Below are 14,234 nucleotides of genomic sequence, written 5' to 3' on the forward strand. Positions count from 1 at the left end.
AGGTATTGCCAATGCTAAGCATTCAAAAATCATGAGTCAAGCTCCCATCCCACCCCCCCAAAATACCATAAGATTTAAAAAATAATAAGTTTGGGGGGTTCTTTTAGTTGCCTCCTGGTTTGAGCCTTCGTGGGTCACATTTTCAAACTTTTCTCTCTACAACCATGAAGGCTGGAAAATTACTAATTGCCTGGGACCACTTCCTGCTACAAGGCCATTTCCAAGGCCTTTGTTTATTCCAAAGTCCCCGGAACAAAGTCTTCTGGCCAACTCTAGTCTGAAAGGGCCAGTACACGTCATTACACTGCAGCATGCATAGACCCACCCAAGCTAGCTTTGATCTAGCTAGCTCCAGCAACAATAGCCATTATTATAGCAGATAGCCATCTATCTTGGATGGTTTAGACACAAGGAATCCTGCATCTTGGCAGGGGATTAGACTAGATGACACTTGTGGTCCCTTCAAACCAGGGCCGGCTTTAGGCCTATTCCACCAATTCCCCCGAATCGGGCCCCGCGCCTAAGAGGGCCCCGCGCCCAGTGAGAATCCCTTCCCTGTCTATAGGCACCTTTTTAATTTTTACTCACCCGACGGCGCTCCGGGTCTTCGGCAGCACTTCGACGGAGGGTGCTTTGCTCGCTCTGGGTCTTCGGCGGCAGGTCCTTCAGTGCCGCCGAAAACCTGGTGTAAGTGAATGACCCGCCGCCGAAGACTTGGAGCACCACCCGGCGAGTACAAGCCCCACGTGTTTGTTTGTTTTTTAGTCATCCCTGCCGGGGCCCCGTTGAAACTGTTCAAACTGGGCCCCGCACTTCCTAAAGCCGGCCCTGCATCAAACCCTATGATTCTGTGAAGCTGTGGCAGCACGAGCTGTACATGTCCACCTGGGAATCTCAGTGTGTACATAAGTGGCTTGCCATGTCAACATGAGTTTCACTGTGATATGTCATGTATTTGTTCAGTGCCTGATGCATTGCATGGTGGATTTACGCTGTGTGATTTATTACACACACTAATTAGCTAATGCTTGGATTGGTGGTTTGGAAAGGTGACGTGTTCTAACGTGATAATCATTATCGTTAAGAATGGATTCAGTATGTGACGCATGTGTTTGAGTATGCAGGGCATGCATAGCATGAGGTGACATACAAATTATAATATGTGACATTTGTGATTCTCAAATGAAGAGCCTGAAAATCACTGACGGTTCTCTATATACTGGATCTCATGATCTGAGATGGTTTGAAAATGATTTTTTCCCATGAAACTTTTTAACGGACATTTTTTCATTTTCATTGTAAATTTTTGTCTTTGCAACAAAAACCAAAAACCCACACACCAAATGTTTTATTGGTTTCCAGGAAATTAAATTTAGTTTTTGCTTCTTCCAATAAGCAGCCAAGAACGTTCAACAAAAATGGAAATTTCTTCAAAAATGTCATCAAAAAGGCATTTTTTATTGAAAAATAGTTTTGATTTAAAAAAACTCAACTCAGCTCTAACTTTGAAAAATTCCAGTTCTGGCAAATCCCAATGTTGATAATGACATTCTATCTATTCTCATGTACACTTGAGCACCAAGGGCTTGATCCAAAGTTCATTAAAATAAATGGAACTATTCCCATTCACTTGAAAGAACTTTGAATCAGGTCCCTCTTGAATAATCGGGCCAGACGCTTGGCTGGTGGAGATCAATGTAACTCAGTTGATTTGACTGGAATAAAAACAATTAAAAAACCCAAATTCTGTCCAAAATAGCTTGTGATGGAAAAATTTTGACTAGCTCCAAGAGCAATAAAAACCAAATGGGTCAGAGATGAGATTCCATGAAACACTTTCAGGAGCCCAAAATCTGGCCTGCTATGGTCTATACAGGATAACCCACGGCCTCTGTTAACATATTACTGCAATGTCTGAAAGCTCCTCCATTTATAATCACTGCCTTGAGCACCAAGCTCAGCAAAAGAGAAAATCGAATTAACTCTGAAATAGTTTGGGGGGATGGGGTAGGGTGAGCTGAATGTCCCTATAACTGTGGAGGGACTAAAAGCAGTGACGACCCGTACCCACCAGTAGGGGGGAGCGACAGACTGAGGGCAGCGGCCTCAGCAGATGTTACTGAGCATGGCTTAGTTCATGAGAATATGCTCAGTACAAACCAAGCAGCAACTGGGGGGCACATGACCCCACGTGACACCCCCCCTCCCCACCCATGCGTCACCTCTGGCTAAAATTGTAAACTTCTGCGCAGTCCAGGCAGTAAATGGGACTCAGAAATCAACCCCCTGCAAAGGAAAAACCTCACTCATAAAGTTTTGCAAAACTGAAACCCAAACCCGCCTCACTTTTGATCCATCTCCTCCCCCAATTCCTGTTCAGTGCGGCTCCGCTTCACATTATGTTAAAAACCCACAACCCCATAACATGCGAGGCAGCGTGGCCTGGGGCCGTGGTTTTCAACCTCCAAGGAGTCCGCCGACGATGTCTAAGATTTCCAAAGGGGTCCACACCCCGACTTGACATTTTTTAGGGGGACCACAAATGAAAAAAGGTTGAAAACCACTGGTCTAGGGGCCTGGGGCTGGGAGCTAGAACTCTCTGTGTGTTGGCTCTGCCTGTGACTCACCCCTGGACTCCTAGGCAAGTCAGCCAGTTCTGTCCCCGATTGCCACCCACGTGCGCTGGAGCTACTAATGACATTATCAAGTGATATCGGAGGAGTCAGCAGCCCAGGATAATGTACTGGGAATGTGGGACACCGGATTTCCGCTCGTCTCTGCCCGTGACTCACTGGTAGCAGGGCACTTATCACTTCTGTGCCTCAGTCTACCCATTTGTCAAATGGAGAAATAAATACCTTCTCATCTGCCTCATGCAGTTTATTTGAGAATTATGCAAATCAAATGCTTTGATCATCTACACTATTCAAAAATTATTGCTGATCAAAAATAATTAATCAACTAGCCACGTCAGACATCGGGAACCGCAAACACACGTGGGGTTGTTTTGATTGTAAATAATTAAGTGCTCATTCCCCTGGGGTATCTCATTTGAAAGAGGGCACCGAACCATATAAAATCTCTTGCATCCCAATGCTCCTGACACACACAGCTTCACATCTTCTCACTGGTCCTTGTTGGTCAATAGGGTAAGTCAGATTATACTGATTCTCTTTGCTGCTCATTGAAAATATCTTTAATGTTTTTTTGTCTCCAGCTCAGAGTCTAAAGTTCCCTGTGCCTGGGCTGGAATGCTAGAGCCACATTTTACTTGTGTAGCTGGGTCCATATGCAAATGCGAAGGGCGTGTGTGTCTCCGAGGCAGGGTGCAGAATGCGTTATGGGTTCTAAGGATAAATGATTAGGAGCTGAAGGATGAGGAGCTGAGCGGTGAGAGCACCATGGCGCTGGCTCGAGAAGAGAGCTCCAACAAGTTTGCATGGGGGAGAATTGGCATATTGCCCTATGGCTGATTCTGATCCCCAGCTGCATATGTCTGGGGAAATCCATTTCAGTGTAAACCTAGAGAGGGCATCTTGGAACAGGCTGGCCATTCCCCGGATGGGGGTGTTGATATCACCCTTGGATTCAAGGCTTTCAAGTTACGAACCACTGGCCCGTGTGTGGGGTATACAAGCAGGGACTTCTATCTGAGGAGAGTAAATGGAAATTCAAGGACTTATCCCATGTGGTCTGTTTCTTTCAGCTTCACCTCAGCTGCAGAATGACTTCCTCTTCTGGAAGGGAATCCTACTTCAACTTGAACTCCACCTGGTATGACCCTGCAGGTTCCTGGCTGGACACTCGGCGCACCCCCTTCACCTATGCTTATAGCACCTGCTGCTGCAGTGGTGGCAGGCCAAGGGAAGCCCATGATTACCGATGCTATGGGTATCGACGATCGGGCTGTGCTGAGAATTGCCATGGGTCGTCGGGGTCGTGCCACGGCAGTGGAGGCCACGGCTGTGTTAGGAGGCCATCGTACTTCCATGGATCCTCCGGAGGATGCCATGGGCGGTGTGTCTGTTCTGAGCCGTCATGCCACGGTTCTGGATCGTCATGCCACGGTACCTCTGGAGGATGCCACAGTACACCAATTTATGTGAAGCCAAAACAACATGTACAACAGTGCTGCCCTCCAGTGCAGAAGTGCTGCCCTCCAGTGCAAAAGTGCTGCCCTCCAGTGCAGAAGTGCTGCCCTCCAGTGCAACAGTGCTGTCTTCCAGTGAAGAAGTGCTGCCCTCCAGTGCAGAAGTGCTGAATACCAAGGGCAAAGCATCTTCTAAGTCAACAGCTGCAAAATCAAGTCTGCAAAATTCCAGCACGCAGTGGAAGTGACAGCTACAAGTAACAGCAATGAATCTCCTGCTCTCATGATGTTGCCTTACATTTCTACAGCTTGGCATGACTTGTTTCATTCACAAGTTGCACTTTTTCTGTTGTTTTGATTATTATAACCAGTTCATGCTTGTAATGCGCTTTGAAGAGGTAACCCACTGTATAAGTGTGAAATTTTATCATTAAGGGCTGTTTCTGATGGATCATTTATATTCTCAGGCTATGCAATGTGAAATATTTTCTGCTGGGATAATTTCACCCACTACCTTCCCGCTTCAATGTCCACTTGTAAACGTGAAGACAATAAAACATACAATTTATGAGCATTCCATTGTCTTGGTGTTTCTCATCTCATTTATTTCCACTATAACCTTCCCTTTTTGGAATATTTTTGTCCTCTTTGATGCAGAAATGGCTATAGCGCCCCAATCTGCTTAGAACTGAAAGGTCTAGCTCCTCAGCTGGTGTAAACTGGCATTGCACCATATACTTAAGTGCAGCAGGGCCAATTCATACCATGTGAGGATCTGGCCATACAAAATTATTTGTCTACAGTGCTATTTACTAGCCAGAGGGGAAAAAATCATTATTCAGTCAAAGGAATGTTAGCTGTCTTGGGAATAAATTTCATAGGAAAGCAAGGAATTAAAATGTCCTATGAAGAATCCATTCCATTCCATTCATCAGATAGATAGATAAATAGATAGATAGATAATTATTCAGCCCATTATTTCAGGAATTTCTATCTTAGTCCTGGTAAAAATGCAGTTTCTCTTTTCCCCCATTTTGCCAAGTCCTGTTCCGTGACCACTGCAGTCAGATTTAGAACTCCTGAACAAGACAAAGGTAGGATTTGCATTCAGTTCTCTGGAAGTTGACCTATACAGATACAGCACAGGCCTATATAGATACCATTGCACCTTTTCAGAGTGGCGTGGTACAGAAAAAATTCTACCAACGTTCTTTAGCAATAAAACAGGGATATGCTTTGAAGGCACAGAGAACATATTAAATAATCCAGACTTCGGAGACATTGGTCAGGATCCTCAGCTGTGGTAAAACAAGGTAACTCCATTGACTTCCGCTAAGGCCATATCACACCAGCTGGAGATCTGGCTGCATGTTTTTCATTCTTCTTTTAAGGCCACCCAAAAGCCGTATGCTAAGAATAAATTGTGAAGAAAGGTCTAGCAAGGGGACTCAGTAATTAGTAAAACAAGTAGCTTTTCAGTGGGAGAGTATGGGTGGTGTCCCACAAAGAACAGATGCTGTGATCCAATAGCACAGATCTCTAAGATCAGTAATTCCACCTAATATACAGCTATGCATACAGATTACTAGGCCCACCAACATAGTTCGCCCAGCAAGTGAAAAATCCTGTGCCATGTGCAATAGAGCCTGCCTGGAAAAATTAGGCACAGAGGATGTAACCTAATTAGCCTGGAACTTGGCCAGAATCCTAAAGCTACACCCGGCCTGCTTGGAGAACTCTTCTATGAGAGAGACAAAGGTGAGTGAGACAATAACTTTTATTGGACCAGATGAGTATGAAGGCTGGGGTTTGGCCCAGGTGCAAACACACATGTTCTCAGAGCTGGGTGTTTCCCATGTGAGGTCACTTGGCTGCATTAAAGATCATTTATCAAGCTGGCAGCAACCTCTGCTGCAGGGACTGTGGAGAACCTCAAGAGTTACGTACACCACAGTTATGAATTGACCAGTCAACCACACACCTCATTTGGAAACGGAAGTACACAATCAGGCAGCAGCAAAGTCAACAACAAAAGCAAATACAGTACAGTACGGTGTTCACATAAGAACATAAGAACGGCCCTACTGAGTCAGACCAAGGGTGCATCTAGCCCAGTGTCCTGTCTTCCGACAGTGACCAATACCAGGTGCCCCAGAGGGAATGAACAGAACAGGGAATCATCAAGTGATCCATCCCCTGTCGCCCATTCCCAGCTTCTGGCAAACAGCCACTGGGGACATCATCCCTGCCCATCCTGGCTAATAGCCATTGATGGACCCATCCTCCGTGAATGTATCTAGTTCTTTTTTCTACCCTGTTATAGTCTTGGCCTTCACAGCATCCTCTGGCAAAGAGTTCCACAGGTTGACTGTGCGTTACATGAAAAAATACTTCCTTTTGTTTGTTTTAAATCTGCTGCCTATTAATTTAATTTGGTGGCCCCTAGTTCTTGTGTTATGAGAAGGAATAAATAACACTTCCTTATTTACTTTTTCCATATCAGTCATGATTTTATAGACCTCTATCATATCCCCCCTTAGTCGTCCCTTTTCCAAGCTGAAAAGTCCCCATTTTATTAATCTCTCCTCATACAGAAGCCGTTCATACCCCTAACCATAGACTACTTTTAAAAAAGGGAAAGTTCAACTAAAAAGATTTGACAAGGTAAGGAAACTGTTTCAGTGCTTGTTTCATTTAAATTAAGATGGTTAAAAGCAGCATTTGTCTTCTGCATAGTAAAGTTTCAGAGCTGCATTAAGTCAATAGTCAATGGTAAACTTTTGAAAGAACCACCAGAACATTTCGTTCAACGTTACGAACATTTCCGAGTTACGAACAACCTCCATTCCTGAGTGTTCGCAACTCTGAGGTTCTGCTGTCACTGGGTGGGATTCTCGGACCTGTGTCATGCAGGAGGTCAGATTAAATGATCGAATTGTCCCTGCTGGCTTTATAATCCAGGAATCTCCAAAATAATCTTCCCCAAAGTCTTAGATCATCAGATCCTTGGAGCAGGAACTGTTTCTACTTCTGTATCTTTTATGACACGGAGCCCACTGACAGCATCCAACAACTAAGAAGAGTCATTATTGATATGACTGATCTGTGAGAACGATGGGGATCTAAGGGGAGGGAAATTCCCAGATGATCCACTGTGGCTCATTCCGGGTCACCCAATCCACACTGCCACCTACAGGACCCAGGACGTTTTATAGTTGCCAAATGCTTAAAATGGTATCTGGAAAGAGGAGAACCTATTCCCCAGGCATAAGCAGGTCTGGAAAGATCTGGGGAGGGGCAGGGAGGGTTGCAATGGGAAAATTAACACACCATGTTAAAACCCAGTGAAATGGGCAAAGAGAAAGGCAGTTGCTTGGCAAGCAACCTCACTAGTTTTAAGCTGGAGCTTGTTAAATGTGTAGATGGGATTGTGTGACAGAGTGGCCTGCAATAGCAGAACTGGGACTTGATGACTCAGAAGATCTTTCCTGGCCTGTGTTTCTATGAAACTTGGCTGTGATTTTGTAAGGTTTTCTCATTCACCAGCTATAATAATAATAAATAGAGATATACCTATCTCCTAGAAGAGACCGTGAAATGTCATCAAGTCCAGACCCCTGCCTACACTAGCAGGACCAAGTATTGATTTTTGCCCCAGATCCCTGGGTGGCCCCCTGAAGGATTAAACTCACAACCCTGGGTTTAAGCAAGCCAATGCTCAAACCACTGAGCTATCCCGCCTGCCCCCAATGCAACACTGGCTGACCTTTTTTGTCGGCAGGCAGGATCGAACCTAGGATGTCTGAAGCTTAGTGCATGAGCCTCTACTGCATGAGCTAAAACAAGCAATACTTCTGGCCACATCCTGAGCCAATGTAAACTGGTGCCAGTCCACTGACTTCAGCAGAGCTAAGCCAATTCACACCAGCTAAGAGACTGGCCCATTGTCTTCAATGGAGTCATGGTGGTTCATGCCCTTAGCTCTGACTGCCAGAGAAACGGGAGGGTTTGCATGTGCTGGGAGTTATCACCCGTAATACAAAGGGAGCTCCAATGCTACATTGTGAGGGGGAAGGATAACTCACTGGTTTGAGCATTGGCCTGCTAAACCCAGGGTTGTGAGTTCAATCCTTGAGGGGGCCACTTAGGGATCTGGGGCAAAATCAGTACTTGGTCCTGCTAGTGAAGGCAGGGGGCTGGACTCAATGACCCTTCAGAGTCCCTTCCAGTTCTACAAGATGGGCATATCTCCAACAATCTGTCATCCCTAAAATAGACACCCAATCACTCTGTGTTTGTTCCAGCAGCAGGCCTTTCACCCACTCCAACCCAATTTTGAGGACTTAAGAGGTGCATATAGGTCTTGTGCTGCACAGGTGTGAATTTCACCCAGAAGGTTTGATTCTGATCAGTGTAAATGGGGTGATGTCAGCTGAGTGACACAGTGTAAAATATGGTCATGGGAGAGGAGAATCAAGACTATTGGGTCAAGTGGTGTATCTCTTTGGAACTCCTCTAGGAACGTATCTGCTGTTGCTTTCTAAGCGCTCTCTTGCACCACCCAAGATAAACTAGGTGCTATGCCTTAAAACATGCCAACAATTCTACAGCCTGTGTACACAGGGGGGCAGACAAGAAAGTGGCCCAAGTGGCGACTCATGGGCCAATCCAGCCCCCAAGGCATCCAATCACCCAGCAGCAGCTGCCCAGAACAGAGAGCACCTGTGCAGTGAGAAAACAACCCACATGTGGAGACAAAATGGCGTCTTCTGCATGGCATGACCTCATACGTACAGTGCATGGGAGGTCACGCTGCATGGCCCAGGGAGGTGCTTCACAACAACACACAAGGCCCACATCTCTGACAAGATTGGACCACCCTTTCTGGACTTAGAATCTGTGAATCGAAGACTCTGTGAATATATGGCAACATAGGTGCCGACTCTGTGGGTGCTCCAGGGCTGGAGCACCCACGGGAAAAAAATAGTGGGTGCTGAGCACCCTCCGGCAGCCCCCCTATCAGCACCTCCCCCGCCCCCCAGCACCTCCTGCCCATCATCAGGCCCTGCCAATCAGCGCCTCCCCTTCCCTCCCTGTGCCTCCCATCCGCTGTAATCAGCTGTTTCACAGTGTGCCAGAGGCTTGCGGGGAGGAGTGGAGATGCAGCACATGCTATTGAGAGGGGCGGAACTGGGCAGGAAGAGGCATGGTGGGGGTGGAGCAGGATGGGAAGAGGCAGGTGGGAGTGGGGCCTGGGGCAGAGCCAGGGGGTCAAGCACCCCCCACCCCCAGCACTTTGGAAAGTCGGTGCCTGTGTATGGCAACATATCCAGTGCTCAGTATTATATTCATACACAGTAATTACCAAAGCCCATCAGCTGACATTCTCAAATGCAACATTTTTTATTTTTGCCCACCTCAGTACTATTGTAATACTTTTCTACAATAAGTCAAAAGATGCTTCAGGTTTAATCTTGAGATTCGATGGAGATTTTCATCCCGATGGCTGACAATCCTCGTGTGTCTAACATATACGCTGGCAGATGTAATAAACATGTGTCATCCTGACGAGGTTATGCTAAGGTATAATTAGAGCTAAGTGAAGGATCCATCACAAGTAATTTATTCAAATTAATGTCGACTCTTTTGCTGTTTGTGAAATATCAACAGGCAGATCCTGATTTTCTGTTTTTTTCACTCTTAGAAACGATCTAATGACATTCTCTGTGAATCTCTCTCATTCTGTGATTTCCTGGTTAAGCTGTGTTATTATTTATATTCAAGCAACAACTACAGACCCCAAATCTGATCAGGGCCCACTGTGCTGGGCACTGTGCGTACATACATAAAGAGCTTACAATTGAAATAGACCAAACAGACCAAGGCTGGGAGAAAGAAGTATTATATTATCCCTATTTTAGAGATGGGGAACTGAGGCACGGAGAGACGTGAGAATTCAGAGAACATCATTTGTAGGGTTTGCTCCAATCTTGGGCCAATACAGAACGGGGAGGATATTTCAAAGAGAATTAGCCAGATGAAAAGTTTGAGCGTGAGCTGTCAAAGCCCCTTTGTGTGTGGAGATGAATGAATCTCCTACCGTAGACCAGGACCCTCTCCTACCAAAAAATTTATGTTCCTGTCCATTTGGATTAAGTTTCTACCACACAGCAAACAAAAAAGGTGAGTTTAAAACCTTGGCTCCTGTGCAGCAAATGCTCATTGGTTACTTAGCAAACTGGTACATCTCTGGTGCTGTCTTCACTCTGTAACTTGTGACCTCTGACCTTATGGATTCCATCCTTTTCCAGTTTATCCGACCTGCCGCAGTTAGAAGCACCATCCTCCCATGTCTCTCTGATCATATCCCACCATCCCTAATTCCCTTCACTAGCTTAAACCCGCTGGGTCAATTTAATTCCTCTTATAACAACATCGGGCCAATATCTCTGCTGATGTAAGTCGACACAGTGCCAGAGCTGAACCAGTTTACACCAGTGGGGAATTTGACCCATTAGCTTCAGAGGAGGTACAACAGAGATTAATTTGACTGGCATTCTGCCCTTTCAAGCCTTTCAAGGCTTGACACACCCATGACCAACTCAACATGCATGACCTGCTCCTCACGCTCTCAGACCCTATCATCTGCCCACACTCACTGCCTTAATCCTTCCTTTATCTCTTTCACCCACTCACAACCTGGAATTGGGGTTTTTTTTTCCCAAGCTGGATCTGCCTCAAATCCTTTCTCAACAAAACCACAGACCTGATCCGCCCCACCAATAAGAAAAGACAAAATGGTCCCAAAAGACCTTTCCCATTGGATTACCTTCCCATCACTCAGTGACTTGGCATGCCACCATGTTGGGGTGCTCAGCGTAAGACACCTGAAAGGAGCCCAGTTTTTAGCAAGTGGCTGAGCTGCCTCCCTCTGAAAATCTAGCCTCTTTAAGGTGTCTCAGATGGGACACCGTAAAACGGAAGCAACCAGAATCACTAGTTGCCTTCCACTGCTGTCCTTCTGAGTTCAATTCCAAAGCCGGGCCCCAGCGTGTTGCTAGAGGGGCTGTTGCGTTGAAGGTGCCAGAGTTCGGGCAGTCACTGAAGGATGCAGAGAGCCTCTACGTGGTCTACGTGGAGCCAATACTGGGATTGGACTTGTCACTTACGCCGACGCCATTGGGTGGGTCGTCAGCTGGGATAGAGCCTGGATCTAAAAATCACACGTCTCCATTATTTCATCTAAAAGTATTAGGTTGGTTCACTTGGAGACAATAGCCGACTCAAGACACTTTACCTGCCCCAGCTGGCATGAAGGGGAAAAAACCTCATTCTGTAAGTGAGGGGGTGACATAGATTCCAACCCGTTCCCACTCATCCCCTATTTTCGAGTTGTAGTGGATTACCAATGTTACGTGGGTCCATGCACATCCTCAGCACATGGGGGGAATTACACCCCGTAGAATTTAATACAGCTCTCAAAAGATTCTGGGGTGTTAGCTGGATTGTTGTGGCCAAATTCAAAATTAGTTGAGTATGTCCCTGTCTTCTGCTCCTTCCTTGTGCTAGTGCGCAGAGCTGCTGTGCCCTGTTAAACAGCTGGTCATTTAGCACTTAAAGTTCAGGTTCCCTGATAGCAATTGTATCAGTCATGCCAGTAATTCTATTAAAAAGTGTTCTATGGTGGGATGAGAAAGGTCAGGGGCAGGGCAATATGAATGGTCTTACACCTGTAGTCTGAATGCTGCCCATGTCCGAAGTGGGTATTCACCCACGAAAGCTCATGCTCCAATACGTCGGCTAGTCTATAAGGTGCCACAGGACTCTTTGTACCATTCCCAGGTTGTGTCTCTCTCATCAAGCACTTCCAGAGGGGAACGTTCTCTAAAGCCCAGATTTTTAAAGGGATTTAGGCACCAAAGTTCCCACGGAATACCTTTAAATACCTTTAAAAATCTGGTTCTACATTCCTAGCTATTACCGTGTATATAAATACTGTCATCCTGTAATACCATCCATTGGGCAACCATTTATCATAACACCCCTTTAATCACATTAATGTGAGATTGCAAAATGAAACATCAGTTCCATAACCTGCTTACATACTTAACATTCTCTTACACAGCCCTAAGCTCTTCATCATCGCTGATATAAACTAACACCAACTCTTTGGGTTCTTTGTTTGTTTCTTTTAATTAACAGACATGTCAGCTGACTCTGCCTATATCCCTAACTCCTTCTGTGTAACTTATGAATTTAAATTAATGCCCATCATCGCAGTATCTGAACTTTCCTAACATTCAGGGGGTTGGACAACCAGATCAATGAGTTATAGCAAACCCAAATCCAAACAGCACCTCCTTTATTCCTTATGCCTGCCTGTTTGTCACACCAGGTGTGGGTGGAATTGACAAGTTCATGGAGCAATGAGTAAAAACCAGGCATACGGGAGAGCTATAGAACTACCTACAGAACCATGAGTCAAACCAGCAGAGCAATATTTTGAGTAATTAGCACAGGCTTGAGATGATAAACAAACAAGTCACCATTGCCAGGTTGTGTCTCACTTCCGGACAGATAGATAAGATACAGTATAAAACATCTGGGACCCCAGTGCTCTTCACTCACTTCACTTCAGTTCTCTTCACACGTTCCTGCTGGTGAATAGGGTAAGTCCGATTATGCTGATTCTCTTTGGCTATTAATGAAAAATAACATTATTTGTAGTTTCAGCTGGAAAACTCATGCTGACCAATATTTTTGCATTGTTACCTTATGCTCCACATCCGTTATAGCCACTCCCCGTACCTTGTCTTCTACCTAAATTGCAACAATCTTCAGGGTAGGGACCATCCTTGTCTTCTGTGGTGGCACAACAGCTGGCACAACAAAGCCTTGGGCCATGATAGGGGACCTCAGCGATAATACAGGACAAATAAATAAAAATAATAACTGGAAAAAATATAAGGGGCTACATTTGAATGGATCGATGTCATTAGACACCAGCTGAGGATGTGGTGCACTGAATCTGGCCCTGGGCTCTAATTGTGCACACCAACTTCTCACTGATTACTTGAGCCTTTTCACTTCTAATCTGGGCCCCTTGTTGTGGGGAATCTGCTCAATATTGCGATGCCCAAAGGGAAGAGCAGACAGCATTATGGTTCTAGAGAAGAAAGGGAGAGAAGCTTGTCTATGTGGTACTAGCATTATCTATTTATCTCTCTACTAGGGGATGGGATGGGTGAGATGGGAGCCTCTTAGATAACTTCTCATCTCCCCCTTGGGGATCAGAACTTTCAGGCCGAAAACCCTCCTGGCTTCTCCATTCAATATTTCATAAAGCAACTTCTTGTGTATTCTGCGCTGGAAGGAAGTGGGATCTCCACAAAGGTTCCTCTTGTGTTGGCACGCACTGAGGGATGGCTGTCTCTTTCTTTCAGGGTTACCCAAGCTACAGAAAGATGTGCTCCCGCCAGGAGAAAGACCAGTGCCACAAACAAGACCGCTGCCACAGCAGTGGGTCCTCTTGCCATGGGAGCGGAGGATCCTCTTGCCATGGTGGAGGATCATCTTGTCACAGCGGAGGGTCTTCTTGCCATAGTAGTGGAGGTTCATCTTGTCATGGTGGAGAATCATCTTGCCACAGCGGAGGGTCTTGCCATGGGAAACCACAGCAGCAGCAGCAGAAGGTCTGCAAGGTGCCCTGCCAGAAGCTGAAGTAACTGGGCTCAACACGGATCAAGGCAAAAACGCACAGAATGTCAAACCCATTGCCAGCTCCCTGCGTGTTCTCCTGAGCTTGCCTTGAATTTGTAAAGCTTTGCATGTCCTCCTTTCACTGTCGGCCACTGCAGATTCCCCCTTCTCTTCTCAGTTGACCTTGTATCTCTGGCGTTGTTCTCAGCGCGTGTGAGAAATACGATTTGTACCTTGACTCCGGGATAATTTTACCCCTCGGCTTCTTGCTTCAGTCTCCGGTTGTACATGTGAGACATTAAAATGGAGAGTTCACGAGACTTCCCCTGTCCTGGTGTTTCCTTAATCCTCCCTCTCTTGTCACAACCCAGCAAATTCGCCTCACACTGGGAAATCATCCTCTGTCCGTATACACGATAGAAGCAAGGCACCACTGCACTGAGAC

The 14,234-nt window shown here is 45.9% G+C and overlaps 1 protein-coding gene across 1 annotated transcript; it reads left to right on the forward strand.

Annotated features, from left to right (window-relative positions):
* Nucleotides 1–3,724: 3,724 nt before the first annotated feature.
* On the forward strand, nt 3,725–13,815 carry LOC123351512 (loricrin-like). The gene is made up of 3 exons (XM_044990895.1): nt 3,725–4,067; nt 11,130–11,224; nt 13,534–13,815. The coding sequence occupies exons 1-3, from the start codon at nt 3,725–3,727 to the stop codon at nt 13,813–13,815; spliced, it is 720 nt and encodes a 239-aa protein (XP_044846830.1).
* The last annotated feature ends 419 nt before the right edge of the window (nt 13,816–14,234 follow it).

This window comes from Mauremys mutica, chromosome 17 (assembly GCF_020497125.1).
Source record: "Mauremys mutica isolate MM-2020 ecotype Southern chromosome 17, ASM2049712v1, whole genome shotgun sequence".
Taxonomy (NCBI): Eukaryota; Metazoa; Chordata; order Testudines; family Geoemydidae; genus Mauremys; species Mauremys mutica.